Source organism: Hordeum vulgare, chromosome 2H (genome assembly GCF_904849725.1).
Source record: "Hordeum vulgare subsp. vulgare chromosome 2H, MorexV3_pseudomolecules_assembly, whole genome shotgun sequence".
NCBI lineage: Eukaryota > Viridiplantae > Streptophyta > Magnoliopsida > Poales > Poaceae > Hordeum > Hordeum vulgare.
Genome location: NC_058519.1, coordinates 641,684,308 through 641,711,999, shown reverse-complemented (window position 1 = coordinate 641,711,999; position 27,692 = coordinate 641,684,308). Strand labels below are relative to the sequence as shown.

General features: G+C 40.1%; 2 protein-coding genes across 2 annotated transcripts in view; one reads left to right on the top strand and one right to left on the bottom strand.

Moving 5' to 3' along the window:
* Window positions 1-3,133: 3,133 nt before the first annotated feature.
* On the bottom strand, window positions 3,134-3,688 carry LOC123431128. Its single transcript, XM_045114962.1, has one exon. The coding sequence runs from the start codon at window positions 3,557-3,559 to the stop codon at window positions 3,287-3,289; it is 273 nt and encodes a 90-aa protein (XP_044970897.1). The 5' UTR covers window positions 3,560-3,688; the 3' UTR covers window positions 3,134-3,286.
* A 1,761-nt stretch (window positions 3,689-5,449) lies between these two features.
* The window catches only part of LOC123428884 (protein Rf1, mitochondrial-like), a 34,993-nt gene continuing 12,750 nt past the window's right edge, over window positions 5,450-27,692 (top strand). Inside the window, exon 1 of the mRNA XM_045112992.1 lies at window positions 5,450-5,784. Within this exon, the coding sequence (XP_044968927.1) occupies window positions 5,450-5,784 (335 nt within the window). The remainder of the gene's footprint in view (window positions 5,785-27,692) is intronic.

Below are 27,692 nucleotides of genomic sequence, written 5' to 3'. Positions count from 1 at the left end.
TTTTCATATGATATTTTCAATGATAGTTGTGACCAGAAAGCACGTTTACTTATTAATGTGGACATGTTGTCTAATCTGGAGTTGTACCATGTTTAGTTGAATTACGATTATGTCAGTTTAGCAAATATACACCAAAGAAATTCAAAATATATTCGTTCAACCTCGTTGCATATCAGGTCGGCTGGAGCCATATAAAGTACTTTCTTTAACCAATGCGCAAAAAAGAAGAAGAAGACACAAAGTACTTTCAACCAATTCGAAGTACTTCTCGTTTGATCTTGTTTTGGACTAACTAAGATTTCAGGAATTTTGAAATTGGATAAGTATCATAAATATTCAGGAAATCGTGTAATCTTATATTTTGTCCCTCAAAAAATATAATCTTATATTTTGACCCTCAAAAAAATATAATATGATATTGTCCCCCTCAAAATATGTAATCTGATATTATTAAATAGATTTGTTTTTCCTAAATTTTAATTCTTCACACTTAAAATTCACTTAGTAAATGTTCACAAAATTGTTCATTTTGACCAATTTTTTTTCTATAGCTCTTCACTTCCAAAGTTATTTTGTATACACAAAAACAATTCCAAAAATTAAATAATTATTGTTCAGCAAATGTCTGAAATGTTTATTGTTCTATGTTCTCATCTTTCCCATGTTTTGTCAAAGAAAACATTGCGGTTATTGTGCTACCATGTATGCAAAACTGCTGCCACAATATTGTTAAAACCACTTTCAATGGGACAAAATGCAAAATCTAGACGGTTTTAACACTTGATAGACAAATAATTTTTCAAATGGTCGCGAACAAAATCTAGACGATCGCGGGCGTTGATTTATCCACAATATCAGGTGCTTCTAGAACCACTCTGCTACTACTACTCTGCTTGTTCACCCCGTACCTGTTGTCGTCATGTCGTTTTGTTTGTTCGCCATGGAATTGGTGGTTTTGACCTTTGGGAGAGTATGGATACAACACTCGTGCAGACCGACAAAGATAAGATTTGGGATCTAATAAATGGCGCAATTTTAGTTAGCTCGATAGTTCATTTTTTTTCTTCAGAAAAAAGCTTTATTAAACTTTTAGACCGATAAGTGTGCTTAAACGGGACCTGGTTTCGGAATCACACATAGATAAAGATAACATAAATAAAATAGGGAAATGAAAATAGTTTTTAGGAAAAAACATAAAAATCAGGTAAGATTTCAGGAAATTTGAAAATGGATAAGTAACATAAATATTCAGGAAATCATGAAATCTGATATTATGCCCCTCAAAAAATATAATATGATATTATCCCCCTTAGAAAATGTAACCTGGTATTATTCAATAGATTTATTTTTCCTAAATGTTAATTCTTCACACTTAAAATTGACTTAGTAAATGTTCACAAATTCGTTCATTTTGACCATTTTTTTCCTGTAGCTCTTCACTTCCAAGTTATTTTGTATACACAAACAAATTCCTAAAATTAAATATATATTGTTCAGCAAATGTCTAAAATGTTTATTGTTCTATTTTCTCATCTTTCCCATGCTTTGTCAAAAAAAAAACATTGCGGTTATTGTGCTACCATGTATGGAAATCCGCTGCCAAAATACTGTTAAAACCACTTTCAGTGGGACAAAATGCAAAATCCAGACGGTTTTTACACTTGATAGAAAAATAATTATTCGGGTTCAAGATGAGTAACCAAATTTGAAATTTGACAATAGTTGAAGAATCATTTTTTTCCTAAGGAATAATATGAATTTAATTTCGTTATTCAAATTTATTACTTCAACTTTACGGTAAGACAACCACAAATAGATCAAAATACAATTCTGGACAATTTGACACTTGGGAGACAAGAAATTCCCCTCATCTTTTGTTTTATACTTTAGCAATTGTTGGAGGGAAATACATATTTCATAAAAGATAGTAGAAAAAAATATAATCAATGGTCTTGCAAATTTAAACAAGGTAACCACTCGTGACATGTAAAAATGTTAATTGTACAATTTTTTTTGTGAAGCAATCAATCACCTTTCCAGTGCGGTAGCCAAATTTTCTATATCAAAATAACTAGCCCCGCTAACTATTTCCCTCAACATGTAAGCATGCACAATCCAGCCACCGAGGTTCAAGTCCTCACGGGCGCGAATTTAGGTTCTTACTTATTTTAAAAAAAACTCGTTGTAGGGGCTTCCCTTACCGCTTTCCTTAAAAAAATATGTAAGCATGGCACATCATTCCATAACATGCATGAAAAAATGCCCACCCCCATTATCATGTCTCTCAACATGCAAGCATGTCACTTCATCATTAAACATGCATAAAAAAAGACTCATCTCAACATGCAAACATACATATTTTTTTATTCTGTTATGCTATTCAAGCTTTATAAAACCGTATAGTAATCAAACATAATATATTATATGTATTTCCAGTTGTAGATTTTTGTATTATTACTTAGAATATTCATGTTTCATACAACAAATCATGTTGGATATATTGTAAAATATTCGGGCAACAACGTGCTGGATATCATTTAGTATTTTATAGGTTTCTGCACGAACATAACTAGGGAATCTTATCACCTCACGCTCATGCTGTGGATGGGTGACAGTGTGACCACTAATATGAGAGCTGGCAAGGGGGGAAACCAGGGGAGCAGGACATGGTTTCCAGCGCCACATGCTTCGCTTCGGTATAGTATTCCCTCTGTAAACTAACGTAAAAGCGTTTAGATTATTAAAGTAGTGTTTTAAATATTTTTATATTAGTTTACTAATGTAAAACCATTTAGATTATTAAAGTAGTGTTTTAAATGCTCTTATATTAGTTTACTGAGGAAGTAACACTCACGGGTATGATGGTCGGACGAACACAATAAAAATGCCGTATTGTTTTTGTTTGCAGACAAGGTGTGCTAGCTTCGCTAAGCTACTGCATGCGCTCTCTGCTTCGTCTCTACCGGCCGTAATAACCTTGTGGACCAGGATCAATTTTCTGGGTCTCTGCATTTGTTCTGCCTGTCGAAGCGGCGAACAGAACGACCAACTCGAAGGAATAATCCTCCAAAAGAATCCTAAGCACACAGACCTGTCTGAACTCTGAAGCAGGGTTATGTCTGTCAACTCAAAGTGGGGGGAAATTTCATCATCATCATCATCATCATCATGGTGAGACATATTTACAATCAGGAGGGAATTAACCAGCCAAGTCACACGTACGCCACGGTTGTTGCTGGCGGCTGGAGCTAGCAGAACTGCAGAAACACCTCTCGCTAAGCTAGCACTAGTTGGGACCCCAGCAACTGAGGTACATGACGGTCCTCAGCCCATCCTCGGCCTTCTCCGCCCGCCGCCTCTCCGACACCGTTGCGGCAGACGCTGGAAGCTGCTTCGTGCTCTGCGAGACGCCACCATGGACGTTTGCTCTGGCCTTGGCGGTCCTGTGGATGGACTTGAGCGCGTAGTTCCAGCGGCAGAGGCCGGCCTGGTCCTTGAGGGCCTCCACCGCGCCCACGCTCATCGCCACCATCCATGACGCCTTCGCCGCACCCGCCATGATCTCTTGCCCTTCTTCTTTCGCAAAAGTTGATGGAGAGACTGTCTAAAGGCCGAACTCTGTGATGCCTGAAGATTAGGAAGCTGTGGAGTGCAGAACCTGTTGAGCAAGCGAAGAACCGACTGCTTGTGTCGATGAGAGGAAGAGTGGGAGCCGGATGGCGTTATATACACGGGGAGGGCCGGGGGAAAACAGGTGGCTGGGACGTTGGTTTTCCAGCATACCGGGTGCTGTAAGGGTCACTTTGCTTGTGTACGCCGGAGCTCTCCCTGTCGTCCCGGTGCAGTGGTTGCCGGCCCACCTCATGCCGTTTTGTTCATTGGCTGCAGTTTTGTCCATTCCGAGAGTTCGGGATCGGCGCAATCCGACAGAGAAAAGATTGGTATGACGGATAGATAACGATTGTCATGATCCGGCGAGCGGAATCAAATTGGGTCCTGCGAGTGACAGATCTCACTTCAAAATGAAAATGGATCCAGTTTACAAGGTAAATAAGATCGAAAATAAAATACACTGGCCAGTTTATGAGGAAAACCGGTCGCACCTCTGTTTGTTTACAACAAATCTCTTTTTCTTTTGAAATGGCAGTTATCTTGCTTCGTCAAGAAGAAAAGAGTTGCTCAGTTAATTAAAAAAAACCGAACGAAAACCAGATTGTTCAGTTAATTATGAAAAAAAAGGCAAAAACCGTTACAAGCACACAAAAAGAACCCACGCACACCACTACAAAGACGATCTCGGCGAGACAACACGCAGGCGTCATCGTCATCACTCCTCCCCTACATGCGTCCTCGTCATCCCTACACTCTGAGCAAACGACTCTGACTCCGCCGTAGGCGATCGTCGACTCAACCCACAGTGAAGAGGACACGTGAAGCTGCATGAAGATCTATGCCAAAATCTCAACCACCCGCATCCAAACGAAACAACTCCGACTCTAGCGAAGAGTTCTGCAGGTCAAAACCAGGCACGGCTGGCGCCAAGGGAGATTGCCGAACGGTCTACCTGCATCCAGTCATCGTATACCACAGGGCACCGCCGCCGCAACTTCGGCTCCATATAGCAACAAACAAACCGAGACAGAACCGTGGACACGCCGAAGAAGAGCCGACTACCGCAACCATTGCCGCGTCGCCCACATCACTCCCACCATCATCGTTGCCACACAAACCTGGACGCCACACCCGCCAAAAACCGCCATCCACCGGTCCCACTCACCGACGTCAAGCTCCCATGACGAAGCCCTCAACAGGGAATACGACACCAAAGTGCCGCCATCGTCCGATCATAGATCAAGGTTTCCCTCGGACAGGCCGAACTGTCCAGATCCGTGCAAGAGGGGTGGGAGTACGAAGCAACGATGCCTCCAAGAAGATCAACGACGGCCACAGCCGCCGCCATCGCTGGTCAAGGCACAAGGCCAAGACATGGTTTTCACCCAGCTCCACACTACCTCAACCGCACATCATCCCGTATTGGCATCGGCAAGCCCACCAGAAATCACCACCATCGAAGCTGCCCATCGACGAAGAAGCATCAGGATCCGTCATAGCCAGCCGCACCACGCGGAGACCACTGACAGCCGAAGACCAGATCTGCAAGACACGCCGCCGGAGCGCACTTCCTCGTAACCATGGGCCTCCAATCCGCGCACCCCAGGGGCGTCCACGCGATGCCAGACCGCGCAGACACACACCGGTAGCGCCCCTCGCGGCCAAAGTCGTCGCTGCTTGAGCGCCAAGCAGGCCGCTCAAGCCCCTCCACCTGCATGTCAATCAACTAATATACTTACACGCTCTTATAAATTCGCAAGGATGTCATTAAACTAGGAGACGACATTACCCTGCTAATGGTACTAAATTCCCCCTAAAAAGTAGAAAAACAGAAAGCATGTGTCTTGAACAACGACGGCAGATTAAGTTGGCTTCTGTTGTTGGAAGAAGTCTTGATTTTGGCGTGTCATCGTACCAGCAGATGGCTCCTGTGGGGCATTTGAGGCCGGGTGTCCTATCTTCATACCAATTTGTGGTTGTACTAAGACATTCGGAGCTCGGTGTCCTATCATTGTACCAACGGATGGTTGAAGTGAGGCAGTTGGAGCTTGGTGTCCGATCATCGTACCTATGGATGACTGCAGTAAGGCATTCGGAGCAGGGTGTCCTGTCATCGTACCAAGAGACCGCAATAGTGAGGCATCCGGAGCTGAGTTGCATTGATCTGAATAGGTATACACGTGATTTGTCGGAACTCCAAAATGACCCTGTGAGTAGTAGTAGCAAAGGTCAGTGTTCATAAAGCTTTAAAGATGACAAGATTGAAATCTGAGAGTAGGTAGCTTATACCATTAAGCTATTGTAGTGTTGCAATTCAGCTGACAATCTTTGATCTTGTCCATACATCGCCATAGGATTCAGGATTGTGTTGTACTGTGGTAGGTATGCAGGCATTTGATTTGTAAAAACCTTCGAATGACCCTATAAAAATAGTGAGATATCTTGTACTATACTTTATTTTTTGATATCAGATCAAGTGTGAATTTATTTATACCATTAGGGTGCCACGAGGTTGTACTGCTACAGGATTATCTACTTTCCTTTTCCTCTTTGATTTTGCTTTCTCTAAGCCACCAATAGGTCTACTTGCTCCTTCAATAGTCTTCTCCTTGAACTTCATACCTTTTGGCTTAGCAAGCCCCTTATTTTGTTTTGAATTTGTAGACGAGTTAATGTTTTTCTGCAAATACATAAGTAAGTAAAATTCAAGTTTGATTACATCATAAAACTACACTCGTATCAATGGGTCTACTTGATCCTTGAACAGTCTTCTTTAACATTGATACCTTTTGGATTGGCGAACCCCTCATGTTGTTCTGAACTTGTAGATGAGTTAATGTTTGGGTCTGCAACTATAAAATCAAACATAGGTTAGTTTGATATGATCATAAAACTAAACTTACAAACCTTGTCGGGCTGATACCTATATCTGGAAATCTGTTTGATCCTCGAGTTGTCCTCTCCTTTACCTTCATTCCTTTTGGCTTGGTGGGCCTCTCATTTCGTTATGAACTTGTAGTCGTGATATTGTTTGGGTCTGCAACTACAAAAGTAGATGTAAGTTTAAGCTTGATGAGAGCACAAAACTGCAATTGCCCTCACTTTATGAACAAAGGGAGTTTCTTACCTATACTTGGATCAGATCTATGTTTTAGACATGACTCCACATCTTCTACTAATTTCTCTGCACAATTAGCAGCCATCAAGTATGACTCATCAGATTCTGCGGCTCGAGCAGCTATTTGGATAAACATTCTGCACAACTCTTTATAGCGTTTCGTTAGTACTGCTTTGCGGTCTTCATGCAGGTTGCAGTTTCTTGTTATATCCAAAACTTTTGCACCAATTGTCCATATTTTTAAGATATATTGTTGAGGGATGTGCTTGATATTGTTAATATCAAGTACCTTCAAGGAATGAGAGCAAAGAATTCCAGCAAATTCAAACTTCTTGCAGCTGCAATTGACCTTTTCTTCTTTTGGAACAAGTTTAACAACATGATCACGCTCTGTACCATGAAATTTTACTTTGTAAACTTCTCCTCGGTGTTACTGTCCTCACAAAGGAATGTTCATAGTTCAACGTCCGAAGCACTTGTTCCTGAAACATCTTGAATATTGGTGGAGTATATGTAGTTGATGCTTGCCTTAATATATAACTTTCTGCCTTCAGCTTAGGAGTACTTTGTGTTGCTTTGAAGTCACATCTCACCTCTTCAAATCTTTTATCTGCAACTAGACGTTCGAAATGCTCAAAAAAAGTAAGCATGTCATACTTAGAACTAATGTAACGTTTTAGTTCATTGTTCATGCTTTCACTCCTTTGGGTACTACTCATGTGTGCAGAGAAACTATTCCTGCCATACACTAGTGCCCAATGCTCTCTTTTCTCAAATATCCTTTGGAGCCATGCATTGTCCCAGAGTTCATACTTGTCAAGCATTTCATTCCATGCACTTATAAATTCATCTTCCTCCTCAATATCATAGATACAATGCTGAAAATCAGTATTGAACTTCTTGTAATCTGTAACAACTCCACCAAGATGTTTGCAAGCATTTTGATTCATATGCCACACACAAAGTCTATGGTGAGAGTGAAGCACGACTGAACGAATCGCCTTAGTCATTGCTGCATCTTCGTCAGTAAGAATTGTATGTGGATGCTTTCCGGACATTACTGTTAAAAATGTTTTAAAAAGCCAAGCAAAACTATCTGCTGTTTCATCATAGAGAAGTGCAGCACCAAACACAATTGTTTTCTTGTGATTATTCACACCAACAATTAAACCAAACGGACACCCATCATCTAGTTTTCTGTATGTGGTGTCAAAGCATATGACATCACCAAATAATGCATAGTCTGAGACCATTTTGGAGTCCGTCCAAAATATATTAGTCATAAAATCATCCTCATCAACTTGAATTGAATAAAAAAATTGACATCTTCTGAAACCTTCTTCTTGTTGGGGAACGTCGCATGGGAAACAAAAAATTTCCTACACGCTCGAAGACCTATCATGGTGATGTCCATCTACGAGAGGGGATGTGTGATCTACGTACCCTTGTAGACCGTACAACAGAAGCGTTAGTGAATGCGGTTGATGTAGTGGAACGTCCTCACGTCCCTCGGTCCGCCCCGCGAACTATCCCGCGATCAGTCCCACGATCTAGTGCCGAACGGACGGCACCTCCGCGTTCAGCACACGTACAGCTCGACGATGATCTCGGCCTTCTTGATCCAGCAAGAGAGACGGAGAGGTAGAAGAGTTCTCCGGCAGCGTGACGGCGCTCCGGAGGTTGGTGATGATCTCGTCTCAGCAGGGCTCCGCCCGAGCTCCGCAAAAAACGCGATGTAGAGGTAAAACCGTGGAGATATGTGGTCGGGCTGCCGTGGCAAAGTTGTATCAAATCAGCCCTAAAACCCCACTATATATAGGAGGAGGAGGGGGAGCCTTGCCTTGGGGTCCAAGGACTCCCAAGGGGTCGGCCGAACCTAAGGGGGGAACCCTCCCCTTCCAAACCGAGTCCAACTAGGTTTGGAAGGAGGAGTCCTTCCCCCTTTTCCCACCTCCTCTCTTTTTCTTCTCTTTGATTTTTCTTCCTATGGCGCATAGGGATCTCTTGGGCTGTCCCACCAGCCCACTAAGGGCTGGTGCGCCACCCCCAATGCCTATGGGCTTCCCCGGGGTGGGTTCCCCCCCCCCCCCCGGTGAACTCCCGGAACCCATTCGTCATTCCCGGTACATTCCCGGTAACTCCGAAAACCTTCCGGTAATCAAATTGTTGGAATTATGCCCTAGAGGCAATAATAAATATAGTTATTATTATAATTCCTGTATCAAGATAATCGTTTATTATCCATGCTATAATTGTATTGAATGAAGACTCATTTGCATGTGTGGATACATAGACAAAACACTATCCCTAGCAATCCTCTAGTTGGCTAGCCAGTTGATCAAAGATAGTCAGTGTCTTCTGATTATGAACAAGGTGTTGTTGCTTGATAACTGGATCACGTCATTAGGAGAATCACGTGATGGACTAGACCCAAACTAATAGACGTAGCATGTTGATCGTGTCATTTTGTTGCTACTGTTTTCTGCGTGTCAAGTATTTGTTCCTATGACCATGAGATCATATAACTCACTGACACCGGAGAAATACTTTGTGTCTATCAAACGTCGCAACGTAACTGGGTGACTATAAAGATGCTCTACAGGTATCTCCGAAGGTGTTAGTTGAGTTAGTATGGATCAAGACTGGGATTTGTCACTCCGTGTGACGGAGAGGTATCTCAGGGCCCACTCGGTAATACAACATCACACACAAGCCTTGAAAGCAATGTGACTTAGTGTAAGTTACGGGATCTTGTATTACGGAACGAGTAAAGAGACTTGCCGGTAAACGAGATTGAAATAGGTATGCGGATACTAACGATCGAATCTCGGGCAAGTAACATACCGAAGGACAAAGGGAATGACATACGGGATTATATGAATCCTTGACACTAAGGTTCAAACGATAAGTTCTTCGTAGAATATGTCGGATCCAATATGGGCATCCAGGTCCCGCTATTGGATATTGACCGAGGAGTCTCTCGGGTCATGTCTACATAGTTCTCGAACCCGCAGGGTCTGCACACTTAAGGTTCGACGTTGTTTTATGCGTATTTGAGTTATATGGTTGGTTGCCGAATGTTGTTCGGAGTCCCGGATGAGATCATGGACGTCACGAGGGTTTCTGGAATGATCCGGAAACGAAGATTGATATATAGGATGACCGCATTTGATTACCGGAAGGTTTTCGGAGTTACCGGGAATGTACCGGGAATGACGAATGGGTTCCGGGAGTTCACCGGGGGGGGGGGGGGGGGCAACGCACCCCGGGGAAGCCCATAGGCCTTGAGGGTGGCGCACCAGCCCTTAGTGGGCTGGTGGGACAGCCCAAAAGGGCCCTATGCGCATTGGAAGAAAAAATCAAAGAGAACGAAAAAAAAAGAGGAGGTGGGAAGGGAAGGAAGGTCTCCCACCCACCAAACCAAGTCCAACTCGGTTTGGTGGGGGGAGACCTTCCCCCTTGGCTCGGCCGACCCCCTTGGGTATCCTTGAGCCCCAAGGCAAGGTCCCCTCTCTCCCACCTATATATACGAAGGTTTTAGGGCTGATTTGAGACGACTTTTCCACGGCAGCCCGACCACATACCTCCACGGTTTTTCCTCTAGATCGCGTTTCTACGGAGCTCGGGCGGAGCCCTGCTGAGACAAGGTCATCACCAACCTCCGGAGCACCGTCACGCTGCCGGAGAACTCTTCTACCTCTCCGTCTCTCTTGCTGGATCAAGAAGGCCGAGATCATCGTCGAGCTGTACGTGTGCTGAACGCGGAGGTGCCGTCCGTTCGGTACTAGATCGTGGGACTGATCGCGGGATTGTTCGCGGGGCGGATCGAGGGACGTGAGGACGTTCCACTACATCAACCACGTTCACTAACGCTTCTGTTGTACGGTCTACAAGGGTACATAGATCACTCATCCCCTCTCGTAGATGGACATCACCATGACAGGTCTTCGTGCGCGTAGGAAAAGTTTTGTTTCACATGCGACGTTCCCCAACACAAATGAGGTCATCCTATATATCAACTTTCGTTTCCGGACCATTCCGGAAACCCTCGTGACGTCCGTGATCTCATCCGGTTCTCCGAACAACATTCGGTAACCAACCATATAACTCAAATACGCATAAAACAACGTCGAACCTTAAGTGTGCAGATCCTGCGGGTTCGAGAACTATGTAGACATGACCCGAGAGACTCCTCGGTCAATATCCAATAGCGGGACCTGGATGCCCATATTGGATCCTACATATTCTACGAAGATCTTATCGTTTGAACCTCAGTGCCAAAGATTCATATAATCCCGTATGTCATTCCCTTTGTCCTTCGGTATGTTACTTGCCCGAGATTCGATCGTCAGTATTCGCATACCTATTTCAATCTCGTTTACCGGCAAGTCTGTTTACTTGTTCCATAATACAAGATCCCGCAACTTACACTAAGTCACATTGCTTGCAAGGCTTGTGTGTGATGTTGTATTACCGAGTGGGCCCCGAGATACCTCTCCGTCACACGGAGTGACAAATCCCAGTCTTGATCCATACTAACTCAACGAACACCTTCGGAGATACCTCTAGAGCATCTTTATAGTCACCGAGTTACGTTGCGACGTTTGATACACACAAAGCATTCCTCCGGTGTCCGTGAGTTATATGATCTCATGGTCATAGGAACAAATACTTGACACGCAGAAAACAGTAGCAACAAAATGACATGATCAACATGCTACGTCTATTAGTTTGGGTCTAGTTCATCACGTGATTCTCCTAATGACGTGATCCAGTTATCAAGCAACAACACCTTGTTCATAATCAGAAGACCCTGACTATCTTTATCAATTGGCTAGCCAACTAGAGGCTTGCTAGGGACAGTGTTTTGTCTATGTATCCACACATGTATTTTAGTCTTCATTCAATACAATTATAGCATGGATAATAAACGATTATCATGAACTATGAAATATAATAATAACTAATTTATTATTGGCTCTAGGGCATATTTCCAACACTTCTCCATATATTCTAACACTCCTCCCTGTCGCCCACCTTTGCTTTTAATGTTCTCTTCGAGTACAAACGATTTTTCATGTCTGTACTTATAAAGACAAGGTTTTCAGGTCCACATGCTTCTTTCGTCATTAGATCAATATTTGCTTTATTTGAAATGCCCACTGACTCTGCGACCTCTGCATTGGCTAGTTGAGCTTCAGTTACTTTTCTGTGTGATCTTAAGTATTGCGACATGTTTCCAGTAGCAAGACTATGGTTATGGGCTTCTTTAAATTCGTAGACATAATAAATCCCGTTTGTAAGGCTTATCTTCATACGGGCATCACAACCACATCGTGTCTCAGGCCTACTATAACAGAATTTCTCCTCTCTTTTATCTTCAGCACGGACTCCTATTCGTTGAAGTAATTTTCTTAGTCCCATCTAAAAAATCATATCACCAGAACAAGTTACAACTAGTCCATACCTTAACGAGAACATGTGAATGTCCGTTGTTGAATCGTACTGGAACTTTTTTGCTTTATGCTGATTGCCTCTTCGGATGCTAAAACCCAAGGAATAAGCATATTTGTTATAGAATGAATAAGCTTCTTCTTCGGATAAAAACTGCATGCCAAGCTTTGGCACACTTTTTTCAACCTGCTCTGTTGCATTGCTAGCTGTAGTTTCTTCAACTCCCTATTTAAATTATTACTCACTTTAGCAATTGGTTTCGTGCGATCTATGCAAGATATATCATTAACTCATATATGACTATTTATTTAGGTGAGTAAGAAATATCATTTTTGCTGTCAAGTTTTCTTTTCTCTGTGGTACGAGTGACAACAATCACAAAACCTTATAGTCATAGATCCGTTGCATACCAGGATTGGAAGGAGACAAATGGATCAGGGAAAGGGAAGAACGCGATGAAAACATGATAGCTTACGTTTGGGGAATTTGATTCCTTATTGGTTCCAGCAAGATTTGGTGAAGAGGCCATCAAGTTGCTCCTATCCCCTTCGTTGGATCTGTGTTTGTTGATAGAATTGATGAAGAAGGCTTGTAGTTTGGCTTGTTTGGGGGTAACTGTGTACGTGAACAGACCATTGCCAATGTTTTGGAGGGCATTACTAATAATTTTCCCTCCAAATCTGCCTTCTGTTACGTTAATTATGTTGGCTGGAGGGAAAGCGGAGAGCGGCCAATTTTAATTAAGAGAGGTGGTCTTTCTGTGGATTTGGTTAAGCAGACAGGCGGCCGGCCGGTTTTGTTTAATTAGTAGTTTTTAAGTGGAAAGGAGGGCAACAACGGAGGGTCGTTGGATCAGGGCGGAGTACCGATGGGAGCAGCCTCGCGGAGCAGGCAAGCCCCGTCCCTGGTTGTCAGCACTTGGCACTTGGCAGTGGCTGCCCACATCAGCTCGTCTTATCTTGTTTATTCAGCCGGGAGAGGTGGTTTTGTCCACTACCACGGGATCAATACGGTTGAGACAAAGACAGGAGTAATGGGATGAAGAACATGTATCAACTTTTTATTTACTTCTGATTAGTTGTTTCTCAACTTTGCAAACTAACTCGACAGTTTTATAAGATTGTAAGACATACCAATTTCCCGATGAAATTTCTTTACATTAAGGAAGCATGACCAACAAAATTTCTATGAACTTCTCTACTACACTCTAATTGTTGCATGTCTGCACCTCTATGAATTATAGAACCATCCTTCATTGACCATACGCTTTATTTACTGTCTTACTTCTTCTCATGGGACATGTGCTTCTTTAGCTTTCTTTACCAAGCTAGCCAACATTTCTTTGTGACGAATCTTGATTTCATAGGTAGAAACTACTCCCTCTGTAGTGCAAACCTTTCCATACGACGAATTTTCTTGACTTTCCCTTTCTACCGCTCCCCACCACTCGCCTCTCTCTCTCCCTCGACCCTTGTCACTCCCCAACACTTGCCTCTCTCTCTCCCTCGTCGTCGTCTCTCCCCACCACTCGCCTCTCTCTCTATCGCGCGCGCATCGCCTCCCTCTCCCTTCCTCTCCCTAACATCATCCTCTTCCTCCGCACCGCCGACTAGCTCACAGCTCCCCCACCGCCCTGATTCATGTCGCAATGCTAATCCAGCTGCGACGGATTCACAAAGTTGCCATTTTTATGCGTCAGGGACGTACTGCTGGGCGAGGAGGATCTAGATCCGAGTGCGCTAGCGCTCGATCTGAGTGCGCCGTCCCTCGATCTGCTTTGTGGAGAGGCGCGAAGGAGACGTTGAAGCGGATATCGAGCAACGCTGGCGCGGGCATAAAGATGACGGCGTGAGGAGCTGGAGCCCGAGCGAGAGGAGCTGGAGCCGCATATGGACATCACCGTGATGAGGAGTTGGAGATGCACCTGGATGCCGCAATGAGCTAGACTTCCCCGACCACGACGACAACGACGATGTCGTGAGGTTTGTTTGATGCTTGATCTTGATTAGTTAGTGGATGCGTTAGAGGCTTGTTAATTAACTGAAACTCTGAAAGATCTGTACTCCAGCAATTTGTACTTGGAACTTGAGCTTGAGTAGTTAGTGGATGAGTGAGCTTGAGCACTCTGAACTCTGAACTGAAACTCAAGCTAAATCTAGTAAGATTTGTACTGTATTTGAACTTTGAACTTTGAAATTTGTACTTTCTCAAAATTCACTAAGATGTGTACTCTACTTGAACTCTGAAAGTTGGTTTTGACTAAAGATCAGTAAATTCACATTTTGTGTTGTTCTGAACAAGGGTTTTGACTGAAGATCAGTTAGATTCAATAAGATTAGATGAGATGGAATAGGAGTAGATAGCTTGTTGTTCCAGCAAAGAGATTTAGGAGTAGCTTGTTCCTCTTAATTTTGCAAATGAACAAAATTGCTGGAGTGTTTAAGTGCATCACTTGTAGTATTTAAGTGCACTAAATGATTATTTTGAGTAGCAAGTGATCATTATGAGTAGCAAGTGATCAAATGATCAACATGTTTACTTACTCTTACTGTAGAAACTCCTTGTCTGGGTATAATTAACTAAATTTGTTCCTCTAATTAAAATGGAGTAAAATGTTCAGGACTTGTTGTTGTTTTAGTGTAGCAAGTACTTGACCAAAATGTTGAGGATTAAATGATTAACTAAAACTTTTTTCATTTACCTTAACTGAAACTTTTTTTGTTCACTCATTAGCATAAACCTTTTTCTGTTAATTTAAATTAAGTGAAACATTTTGACCATTTGCTATAGTTATTTGCTTGTAGGAGTAGTTTAGTATATGACTTTCTTGCTCTCTTCTCTTCTCTTCTCTTCTCTTTCTTTTGTCCTAGATCGAGTAGCCCAAAATTAACGACAATTCTCTTCTTCTCACTTCTCTCTTCTTCTCACTTCTTATTCTCAAACTTTTCAAACGAACATGATCATATTCAAAACAAGCCTTTCACAAACATATCACAACAAGGAGTTACACAAATGATCATACGAATAAAAAAACTGAAAAACTCATCACAACAAAGAGTTACACAAATGATCACACTTCACACATATTCATAATCACAAGGATTCAACACAACAAGAGAAAGCATCATCACAAGGAGTAGATATGATCACAACAAGCCTCATCACACGGAGTTACGCATACTCCACACAAGCCTCATCTCTAGGGTTTACACATACTCCACACAAATAATGGGCTCCTCAAGCAACTCCTCAAGCAACTCCTCAAGAAACTCCTCAAGCATCTCCTCAAGCATCTCCTCAAGCATCTCCTCAAGCAACTCCTCAAGCATCTCCTTAAGCATCTCCTCGAGCATCTTCCATCAGTGAACTCTCTCCATTAGTTGTAGGTTGTGTAGGGCATTCGCGTAAACCTCTTGAGGGCATGTAAATCTTGGAGGCAACAACCCAAGGTTCTCTAGTCTTTCCTTGTTCACATGCGGTATTTTATAGCCATTGCCCCCTGCATGGTTCAAAATTTCAATCATGCAAGCCTGTAGAGATAAGAAAACTCTGTTGGGCTTGTAAACCTCATAGTTTTCAAATTCTTCCAACGCACCCTTAATAAGGTCTAGAAGGGTTCTCGGGTTGAGACAATCTGTCAGAGATTGTAACGAACTAAAGAATCCAAGGGCAAGCCCATTCAAATCAGGGCTATTGGCAGGTTGCTGAATTAGTCTGATGCCGAGTCCTATGCTCTCAACGGCTGCTAAAAATTCCGGGTCATTAGGCAAAATATGAGGCTTTGCGTTCTCCTATTGTATGAAGATGGTTTGCCCGACATCATTCTCAGACCAAGTAGATTATATTGCTGGTAGCAGATTATCTATCATGAACTCTCTCATCACTTGCGTGTTAACTTTTATGGACTTTGTCTCCATTGTTCCTCTAGGACTATTGTCGCTTCTCCTTTGAGTGGGAACTTCTTTCACAAACGGACAAATTCCAATTTTCCCAGAGAATGTCACATTTCCTTCACTATCCCACCTTGGCCTAGCAATGGCAGTCAAGAACATGACCTTTCCAATACTACTCCCGCTTTGTATAGTTCTTATAGGCTCTTCCTATTCGTCTAGCAAATAATAGTTCATGTTTTTCTTGGTCATATAGAACCATTTCTCGTCAATATGCACAATGTTGTGCATGGTAGTGAATTTAGGCCTTCCAATTTCTATTGTTGTCTCATCGAGCATTGACAAGCAAAATTTCATTCTATCATTCTTGTTCTTTTCCTTCAGAATTGTCTTCACACAGTTTGAATGCCTCTTTATCAACTTCAACATGAACTTCCTGTGGAGTGTAGTGGGGTTGCATCCGAGTTGCCAAACAAGTGACCTGATAGTAGACCTTCGATTCACAGGGATTGTAGGGATTTGGTCTAGTTTGATGTCCTTTACCTTTCTTCCATACTTTCCTCATAAACCTCCAAACCTTGTGCATTTTTCTTCATCGCTTTCTTCCAAATTCTTTGAATATTCCAGACATCTACTCTGAAAAAGTCAGCAATTTTTTCTTATCATATGTGTTAAATTTCCCCCCTCTACTCATACATAACATATGCAATGCAAAATAAGCAACATTTTTTGCGTGTCATCAAGGCTATCCCTTCTTTGAACTACTTGCTCAACACCTGAACGAAGGAAGAATGCTCAAATGATCAAATGGTGAAAGGATCATATTATCAAACATTAGTACTGTATGATCATGAGTAGTGATTAACAAGAGTGCATGAATGACCATGAGTGAGCATGAGCATGAGAGCATGAGAACATTTAAAGAATGAGCATCAGCATGAGCATGAATGAATGAACATGAGAATGAGCATGAGATAATGAGCATGAGCATGAATGAATGAAGGTTCCCTTTTGCAATTCTAGTAACGCTACAATTGAATGAGAATTAGCATGGTCATTGTTGAGTTTCTGTAGTCATGAACATGTTGTTTTCATGATTTGAATGTGCAACTTGCTGAACCTGCAATTTCAGGAGTTTTGTCAAAATTAACTGAAGTTTTATCAAAATTTGTCTAAAATGAAGTTGTCACACTGTATTTGTCAAAATTTGTATGAAATGAAGTTGTCACACTATGAACTGAACAGGAATCACTCACACACGTAGAATCCGATGAATTTGAGGAAGCTAGATCTTTCGATTGTTGATCCGGTTTGTCATGAGATGCTCAACTTGGCAAATTTATTTAGTGGAGTGTTTTGTCAGTTTATTTCTGGCATGGCACGGAAATATAGAGTTGGTCTAACTAGTACTGTGGCTCAAAACCGTCAAGAGGGTGCATTATTATAACTAGGTTGTTGTTCACTTCAGACTTTATGCTGTAATTTGCAAGACGAACAATTCTGATGGATTAATTCCATTACTCCTTATTCTAAGGCTCATGTTTCTTCGATGCCTCCCTAATTTGTTTTACTTACTTTATACAAATTTTGCCATTGTTGTTGTTTACAAATTGTACCACAGCCTTAGTGAAGTTTCATTCCATAGTTCTTGTTTTAAGATGACCCCTTCACATATCTAAGCTTCCATGGATATAAATGATTTTTAAGTTTATTCATTCATCTGTTTAACTTACTCACTCTTGCTCATGCTCTACTTGCTGATTTAAGGCAATGGCGTACTACTTCAATTTGTGCCTATGTCTAGGAGTTTTGTGCTGCAGTTGGATGATATGTTCACCTATTGTGCCTTGATGTCTACAACGCAACTTTATTCTTGAAGACTATGTTGGGCCTCCAAGCGCAGAGTTTTCTATGACAGCAGCAAATTTCACTCAAGCGGATGACCTAAGGTTTATCAGTCCGTAGGATGTGTAGGATGAAGAAGGTCTCTTAAATAACCCTGTAATCAAATACAAGAAATCTCTTGTTTCCCCAACACACCCAATACAACGGTAAATTGTATAGGTGCACTAGTTCGGCGAAGAGGTGGTGATACAACTGTAGTATGGATAGTAGATATAGGTTTTTGTAATCTGAAAACATAAAAACAGCAAGGTAGCAAGTGTAAAACAGCGAGCAAAACTTTGTATAAATGCTTGGTAATAAGGCTTGGGGTTCATACTTTCACTAGTGCAATCTCTCAACAATGCTAACATAGTAGAATCATATGATAATCCCTCAATGTGCAACAAAGAATCACTCCAAAGTTCCTATCTAGTAGAGAACAATAAGATGAAATTGGTGTAGGTAGTAGAACCACCTCAACGTTATTCTTTCTGATCAATCTTTTGAGCTATTCCCATAAGTGTCACAAATAGCCCTCGAGTTTGTACTAAAATAACACCCAGGATACATATCAATCAACCGTAATGTCACCTAGATACTCCAATGTCACCTCAAGTATGTGTGGGTAAATTATGTGACATGCATCAAACAACTTCAAATCTATCATATTCAATCCAACACAAAGAACTTCAAGGAGCACCCCAAGATTTCTATCGAAGAACATCGTATGAAACGTGCAATCAACCCCTATGCATAGATCCTCAAGGTCACGGGAATCCGCTAGTTGATGCCATAACATATATCAAGTGAATCACTTGAATAACTCAATGTCACTACGGGTATACGCATGCAAGACATATATCAAGTGTGCTCAAACCAAAATATTCAATCCAACATAACGAGATCTTAAATGGAAAGATTCAATTCATCACAACAAGGTAGAAAGGGAATAACAGCATATGATCCAACTAGATTAACAAGGCCTGTGATACAACAAGATCGTGCCATCTCAAGAACACGAGAGAGAGAGATACTGAACACATAGCTACTGGCGCATACCCTCAGCCCCGAGGGTGAACTACTCCCTCCTCGTCATGGCCTCCGACGGGATGATGAAGATGGCCCCCGGAGATGATTTACCCTCTCCGGCAGGGTACTGGAAACACCCCAAATGGATTTTTCGTTGATACACAGAGTTACGACGGCAGAGCGGAAATTCTCTATTTATTTCGGGGGTTTCTAGTATATATAGAATTTTTTGGTGTTGGAATCATGTCAAACGGAGCCACGTGGGCCCCACAAGCCATCAAGGCGTGACCTAGGGACGCACACCCTGTTGGCTTGTGGCCCACATGTGGCTCCCCTCTGGTGGTTCTTCGCTCCAATATTGCTTAATTGCTACAGAAAAATTATAAAAACATTTCGGGCGATTCTGAAAACTTTCATTTTCTGCACAAAAAACAACGACATGGTAATTGTTCTGAAAACAGCGTCAGTCCAAGTTAGTTCTAAATAAATCATATTAAGTGCATCAAAACCATCTAAAAGTATTATAAACATAGGCAAATATGGCATGAGTCCTTCACAAATTATCGGTACGTTGGAGACGTATCATGATCCCCAAGCTTAATTCCTACTCATCCTCGAGTAGGTAAATGATAAGAGAAATAATTTATGAAGTGTGAATGCTAGCATAGCATATAAGTTTTATCAATGATAATTCAAATCACTTTTTGTAGCATCATAAACAACAACTTTTTCATAAAAAATCATAATGGTTGAGTAATAATTAATTCATATGTCATGATTCAAACAATGCATTCTCTTGAAATTTAACAACCCATGTTCTTAGTCACCAAAAAACTTTAATGCATCATCAAGTCTAAGTAAGAGCTCCACATACTCAATTATCATATAGTCTTCTGTGATTGCTAATACTCATGGCATATTATAAGAACAAACAACTTGTATCGAACACAGAGAAAATAGGGGCTTAGAGTTTTGCCTCCCAACATACTTATCATAATGATAATTGTCAACAATAATGAATCACGATCAGATATATTTGAGTGGTATATACGTTTGGATCTTTCCCCACCACATGGTGCTTGCCAAGTAATAGACTGATGTTGGAATAAGAAGTTGACTCAACATGAAAAGTAAGTAACATAAAAGTAAATAGATTATCCCTTCGTAGATGGAAGCAGGAGCTCATTGTTTTAAAATAGAGATGAATATGTAATTTTGGGTGGTGTGCCTTTCATGTCAACGTCACGACAGTGTTTTCAATATTTTCCATGCTAATCACATTATTGGCGGTTCCCAAATATAAATGAAATTTTACTCCCCGTCCACCATTCAATCACATTCCATGGCTAGCCGTTTCCATGGGTGCCCTCCAAACAATCAACTTTCTAGGGGGTCTTGTTTATTTATTTTTGTATTATGCAGGACTGGGCATCCTTTTTACCAGCCCCTCTCGTGCAATGACAAGTGAATAAACACTCATCTTGAGAATAACTCGCTTAGCATGGAAGATAATGACCGCCCGTCGCTCCATGAGCGGTACGGGCACACAAAACGGATGTTTATTTGAATGTTTAGAGGTGGCACATGCAAATTTACTTGGGATGGCAGTGAAATACCATATATAGGTAGGTATGTTGGACTCTCATGGAAGAAACTTGGTTCAAGAATTTGGATGCACAAGTAGTATCTCTACTTAGTACAAAGTTTTGGCTAGCAAAAGGTTCTAAACAAGCACCACATGTTGGAGGACCCATAACAATATAACTTCTATGCAAACATACCCCAACATAACCATTACGTTGTCTTCCTTGCCCAACTTCAACTATTTGATCAAGTTTGAAAATAATTAATGGGTACTCACAATCATAAAAGATGTCCAAGATAATATTTTTGTATGGGAAAGTTCTCTTTCTTACACTTAGTCATTCATTAATTGCTTGTATGACCAATATTATGATTGTCAAACTTCAATAGATTTTGCTTTCAAAATCAAATGTGAAACTACTACTAAGAATATAGCACAGTGGTAATTCCATATGTATGATATTTCATTCATGCACAATTTAATCTTGGGATATAAGGGAAGCACAAGAGTGAACATCAAACTACTCTCAAAAGATATATGTGAAGATCAATGAGTAGTCAAACAATTAAGTAGCTATGTGAGGACTCTCTCTCTCTCTCTCTCTAAATAAATATTTTCAGATCTGAGTATTTTATTCAAACATAAAACTAAATAAAAATGCACTCCAAGAATAACACATATCATGTGGACAAATAAGCACTTAGGATCAACATAGGCTAATCGATAGTTATTGACGAAGAGAGGTGGGATGTGTAGCATCCCCATGCTTAGATGGTTGAAACTTATTGTAATATTTACTTGGTGTGCCTTGGTAATCCCCAATCTTGAGCTTTTATATCTCGTTCAATCCTCTCATATCCCAGTTTTACCTAAGTCTCAAAAACTTCATCCACACAAAACTTGAAAAGAACTCGTGAGATAGGTTAGTACACATAAAACTAAATCAACACTTCATGTACTGCCAAGACAAGTTGCATAATAATTTTCAAACACTAGGTACTGTGTACTATCATTTCAAAAATTTATGTCAACCAATATAAGTCATGAAAACTCTAGGATAAGTAGATAACAAAACTATGACAACAATCTGGCCAAACAGAACAGTCTAGAGCAATCTATTAAGACAGTGTACTTCTATAACTCCAAAAATTATGAAAAATTAGGTAATTATAAATATTTTTTGTTACAGTACTTTGCAAAATTTGCAAAAACTTTCCATGTTCCAGTAAAATCTGTTAATTCAAATGCTACAACAAAAGTTTCTGTTTTTGTACATCACACATTACACATGCAATTCAAGCATTCTAAAGGCAATTTTTGGAACTTTTTATTTGAAAAACAAGATTATAAATAACATATAACATATAATAACAAGATAAAATGACGCTCCCAGCAAAACACAGATCATGTGATGAATAAAAGTATAGCTCCAAGTTAGATATACCGATAGTGTTGGAGACGAAAGAGGGGATGCCTTCCGGGGCATCCCCAAGCTTAGACGCTTGAGTCTTCCTTGAATATTACCTTTGGGGTACCTTGGGAATTCACAAGATTAGTTTATTGCTAATCCTTATTCTCCTTATGTCGGTATCTCACCCAAAACTGGAAAACTTCAATCACACAAAACTTAACAGAACTTTGTGAGATGGGTTAGTGTAATAAAGATAGATCATTCACTTAGGTACTGTCAAGACAAGATTCATAGTTGTTCTCACATAATTCCTACTGTATTCTATAATTCCCATAATTTATGTCACTCAATATTAGCTATGGGTACACTAAAATATGCAAAATGCATGCAAAACAGAATCTAAAAAAAACAGAAAAGTCTGTAAAGATCTGCACAAATACTATACTTCCCTTTTTCTAAAAATTCTAAAACATTAGGACAACTCATACAATTTTCATCTAAAAACTATGTAAAAATTTCAGAATTTTTAACGTTTCAGTGAAATCAGAGAAATTCTGCACTCGATGTAAACGTATCTGCTTTTGCAAATAGTCAAACAACCAAGTATCCACACTATCCCAAAGGCTTTACTTTGCACCTTACTGAAATAAAAACACACAAAACATGATTAACACAGTATATTAATCATGTGAACACACAAAATCAGTAGGTAAAAGTGCTGGGTTGTCTCCTAACAAGCGCTTTTCTTTAATGCATTTTAGCTAGGCATGGTGATTTCAATGATGCTCGTATAAAAATAGTAACTGAGGCATACAAGAGAGCATCATGAATCATATGACAAGAACATTTAAGTCTAACCTACTTCCTATGCATAGGTATTTTGCAAGCAAACAATTTATTGTAGCAAGAATCAACTAGCATATGAAGGCAAAACAAGCATAACTTCAAAACTTTGAACACATAGGGAGGAAACTTGATATTATCGCAACACCTACAAGCCTATTTCCTCCCTCATAATAATTTTCAGTAGCATCATGAAGGAATTCAACAATATAACTATCACAAAAAGCATTATCTTCATGATCCACAAGCATAGAAAATTTATTACTCTCCCCATAGGCAAACTTCTCATACATAATAGTGGGAGTATCATACGAAACTTGAATACTAAAAAATGTTTCCACATTAAAAGAGTAATGTTCATAAAAATGGTATTCATAATTATGACAAGTTTTATAATAATAATCATCACTACTTTTTATAACATAAGTATCATCACAATAGTCATCATAAGTAGCAACTTTGTTATCATCATAATCAATTGAAACCTCTTCCAAGATAGTGGAATCATTACTAAACTCATGACCTATAAAAATCCACTTTTATAATTATAATAAGATTCAACACCCTCCAAAATAGTGGGATAGTAATCATCTAAAGTTGACACTCTTCCAAACCCACTTTCATAAAAAATGCAATCATCATAAAGAGGAGGCATGCAATCATCATAACAAATTTGATCATTCGAAGTAGGGGGACTAAAAAGATCATCTTAATTAAGAATAGAATCCCCAAGCTTGGTACAAACATTAATTGGAGAAAATATATTCTCAAACATATCATTCTCATCACACATAACATCCCCAAGCTTGTTGGTTTGCATATCATTAGCATAATCACTCTTATGATCAATAGTAAGGATGACACTAGTAGTACAACAATTATTATCATCACAATTTTCCACGTTGGTGCCAAAAATAATTTCCATATTATAAGGAGTATCATTATATTCCCAATCATCCTCATCACAACAAGTAGTAGGCATAAAAAATAATCATCAATTGTATCATCGTCAACACTACTTTCATATTCACTCTCAGCGATTATAGGAGCAACACTGTTTAGGAGAGATACCTTTTTAACTTTACTTTTCCTTCTTTTTTTCTTCTTCACCACCTTATGTGTGGGTTTAGGTAATTTATCCGACCTTATTATTGAAGATATGGGAAGCTCCTCCTTGATTCATTACGAGAACCAATAGGAGGGTATTGGGATACCTTTACCCTTTCACTAGTATTCCTGTTATATTCTACATTTTTTCCCGTTTTTCTATAGTTCGCAATATAAGAATTCTCATTGCAGTTCAGTATGCAAAACATATAGATTTATTCTAGATTAGCTTCATTATCATTAGTGATACGGAATATATCAAACCAGTCATTTTTATGTAACAAGTCTTCACACCCAAAAAATAAACAAAGTTCATTATAGAGTTCACGTGAGATAAGATTATCACAATATTTGGAAGCGGTTCGATCATGAAAAGGCATGCATTTGAAATTAAGATGACCAACCCTATTGCAAAGTTTACAAGTAATGGGATGGAGAGAGCATAATCTTATGGAAAATTCATCTATCACTTTAAGCCACCAATTGGTTTTATCATGTTTATGCTTCTTACAAAATCTATCATCCCTATATGGCATGTCTTCACAAATTTTATTCACTCCAAAAAAATTGACATGATTATAGGAAATATTTTTATCATGACTAGTGCAATGATCATTAACATCATAGATATTCAGAGAATTCATACTAACAACATAGGTATCATGCTCATCATTGAGGGATTTCACATTAAGCATTTTCATAAATTATTCTTCTAAGAATTGAGCACAATTTTCTGAACCGTCATTTTCATGAAAGACATTACAAAGAGGAAGCAAATGAGGCAACCTAAATTCCATTTTTTGTAGTTTTATTTTATAAAACCAAACTAGTGAAAAACAAGAAACTAAAATATTTAATTGCAAGATACGCACTCACCTCTGTGGCAACGGCGCCAGAAAAGAGCTTGATGTCTACTACGCAACTTTATTCTTGTAGACTATGTTGGGCCTCAAGGTGCAGAGTATTGTAGGACAACAAAAAATTCCCCTCAAGTGGGTGACCTAAGGTTTATCAATCTGTGGGAGATGTAGGATGAAGATGGTCTCTCTCAAACAACCTTGCAATCAAATACAAGAAATCTCTTGTGTCCCCAACACGCCCAATACAATGGTAAATTGTATAGGGGCACTAGTTCGGCGAAGAGGTGGTGATACAAGTGTAGTATGGATAGTAGATATAGGTTTTTTGTAATCTGAAAACATAAAAATAGCAAGGTAGAAAGTGTAAAACAACGAGCAAAACTTTGTATAAATGCTTGGTAATAAGGCTTGGGGTTCATACTTTCACTAGTGCAATCTCACAACAATGCTAACATAGTAGAATCATATGATCATCCCTCAACGTGCAACAAAGAATCACTACAAAGTTCCTATCTAGAGAAGAAAATAAGATGAAATTGGTGTAGGTAGTAGAACCACCTCAAAGTTATTCTTTCTGATCAATCTTTTGAGCTATTCCCATAAGTGTCACAAACAGCCCCGAAGTTCATACTAGAATAACACCCATGATACATATCAATTAACCCTAATGTCACCTAGATACTCCAATGTCACCTCAAGTATCCGTGGGTAAATTATGTGACATGCATCAAACAATTTCAGATCTATCATATTCAATCCAACACAAAGAACTTCAAGGAGCACCCCAAGATTTCTATCGGAGAACATAGTATGAATACGTGCAATCAACCCCTATGCATAGATCCCCGAGGTCACCGGAATCCGCAAGTTGATGCCTTAACATATGCCAAGTGAATCACTTGAATACCCCAATGTCACTACGGTTGTCCGCATGCAAGGCATACATCAAGTGTTCTCAAACCAAAATATTCAATCCAACATAACGAGATCTTAAAAGGAAAGATTCAATTGATCACAACAAGGTAGCAAGGTAATAACATCATATAATCCAACTAGGTTAACAAGGCTCATGATACATCAAGATCATGCCATCTCAAGAACACGAGAGAGAGAGAGAGAGAGAGATTGAACACATCGCTATTCGCGCATACCCTCAGCCCCGAGGGTGAACTTATCCCTCCTTGTCATGGCCTCTGCCAGGATGATGAAGATGGACACCGGAGATGATTTCCCATTTCCGGCAGGGTACTGGAAAGGCTCCAGCTGGCTTTTTCATCGATACAGAGAGTTGTGGCGGCAGAGCAGAAGTTCTCTCTTTATTTCTAGGGTTTCTGGTATATATAGGATTTTTCAGCGTTGGAATCATGGCAAACAGAGCCACATAGGCCCCACAAGCCATTAGGGCACGACCTATGGGGGTCGCACCTTGTTGGCTTGTGGACCACAGGTGGCTGCCCTCTGGTGGTTCTTCGCTCCAATATTGCTTATTTCCTCGAGAAAAAATTATAAAAAAGTTTCGGGCGATTCATTTTCTGCACAAAAACAACACCATGGTAATTCTGCTGAAAATAACGTCAGTCTGGTTTAGTTCTAAATAAATTATATAAAGTCCATCAAAACTATCTAAAAGTATTGTAAACATAGGCAAACATGGCATGAGTACTTCATAAATTATCGATACGTTGAAGACGTATCATGTCTTTTCTTTGTTTATTTTCCAAAAGAAGGTTCAAACCCCTGTCCTTTACGTCGGTATGAAAATGCCAATATGATTTAAAGAGAGAGTTAATTTTTCATCAAAGGTTCACTAAATGAATGCACATTCTCTCTACTCACATGCTAACATGTTCACATGATCATATTTATTCATGGAGTCCTCTCCTTTTGAGTGCATATTCTTGGACTATTCGAGTGCATGTTCCTGCAGTACTCACCGCCTGCATCTTACAATGGATGATCTTATTCCATGTTCAAATCACCCTCTTGCTCAACATTGCCTCCTCCAGGTATGTCCTCTTCCTCGATTGGAGTACAATTTATGTCAAAGTCCATGGTAATTGTTGTTGCTATGAAACTGTTATTGTTGTTGTTATCAAAATCCTGATTATGTCAAATTGTTGATGTTGTTTTTATCATACTTCAAACTGCTACTGTCAAACTTTCTTTGTCAAACTGTCGTTTTCAAACTCCTGTCAAATTGCTGTTGTCAAAATGTTGCTCTCAAACTGTTGTCAAGTTGTTGCTTTCAAACTGCTGTCAAATTGCTACTATAAAGATGTTGTCAAATTGCTAGTGTCAAATTTTTCCAGGAGAAAGATCACACCTAGGAATAGTCACATATGATATTGTTGTTGGAACAAAGGATCATGCCTACCAGTAAACCATGTCCATGTTCTCCATGTTCTCGAGAACCATCTGCACCGGCTGATCTTCCATTGCGGCTCTTGTGTTGTTGTTGTTGTAGGTATGTTGTTGGTGATCTGCTATTGCTGCTGAGCTGCATATGTTGTTGATCTGGTCATTAATTAGAAGAAATGTTGATTTATACAACCGCACTCTGGTGGGAAAAGGGCCCGAAAAGGACACGCTCAATAGGAAACAAAGGGTGAGGAGAGGGATAGGGCGCAAATTGCACGTGCAAAAGTTGTACTAGTGACTGCGTCATTGGTAGAAGAAGGAGAGGGAGGGAGGGGGAGAGGAAAGAAATGGCAAGTTTCACAAAAAAGTATTATCCTCATTAGTATTTTTTCCAGCTTGCAAACTAACTCAGAACTAATATAAAGTTTGAAAATGTAAGATTTTTCCGATAGACTTTCTTTACATTATAAGATAGACCAACAAAATTTCTATGAGCTACTTTACTACACTCTAATGCATGCAAGCATCAACTAAAAAATCA

Bases quoted from the DNA above. Each gene is read 5' to 3' on its own strand.
- LOC123431128 (XM_045114962.1), bottom strand. From the start codon at position 3,559: ATGGCGGGTGCGGCGAAGGCGTCATGGATGGTGGCGATGAGCGTGGGC.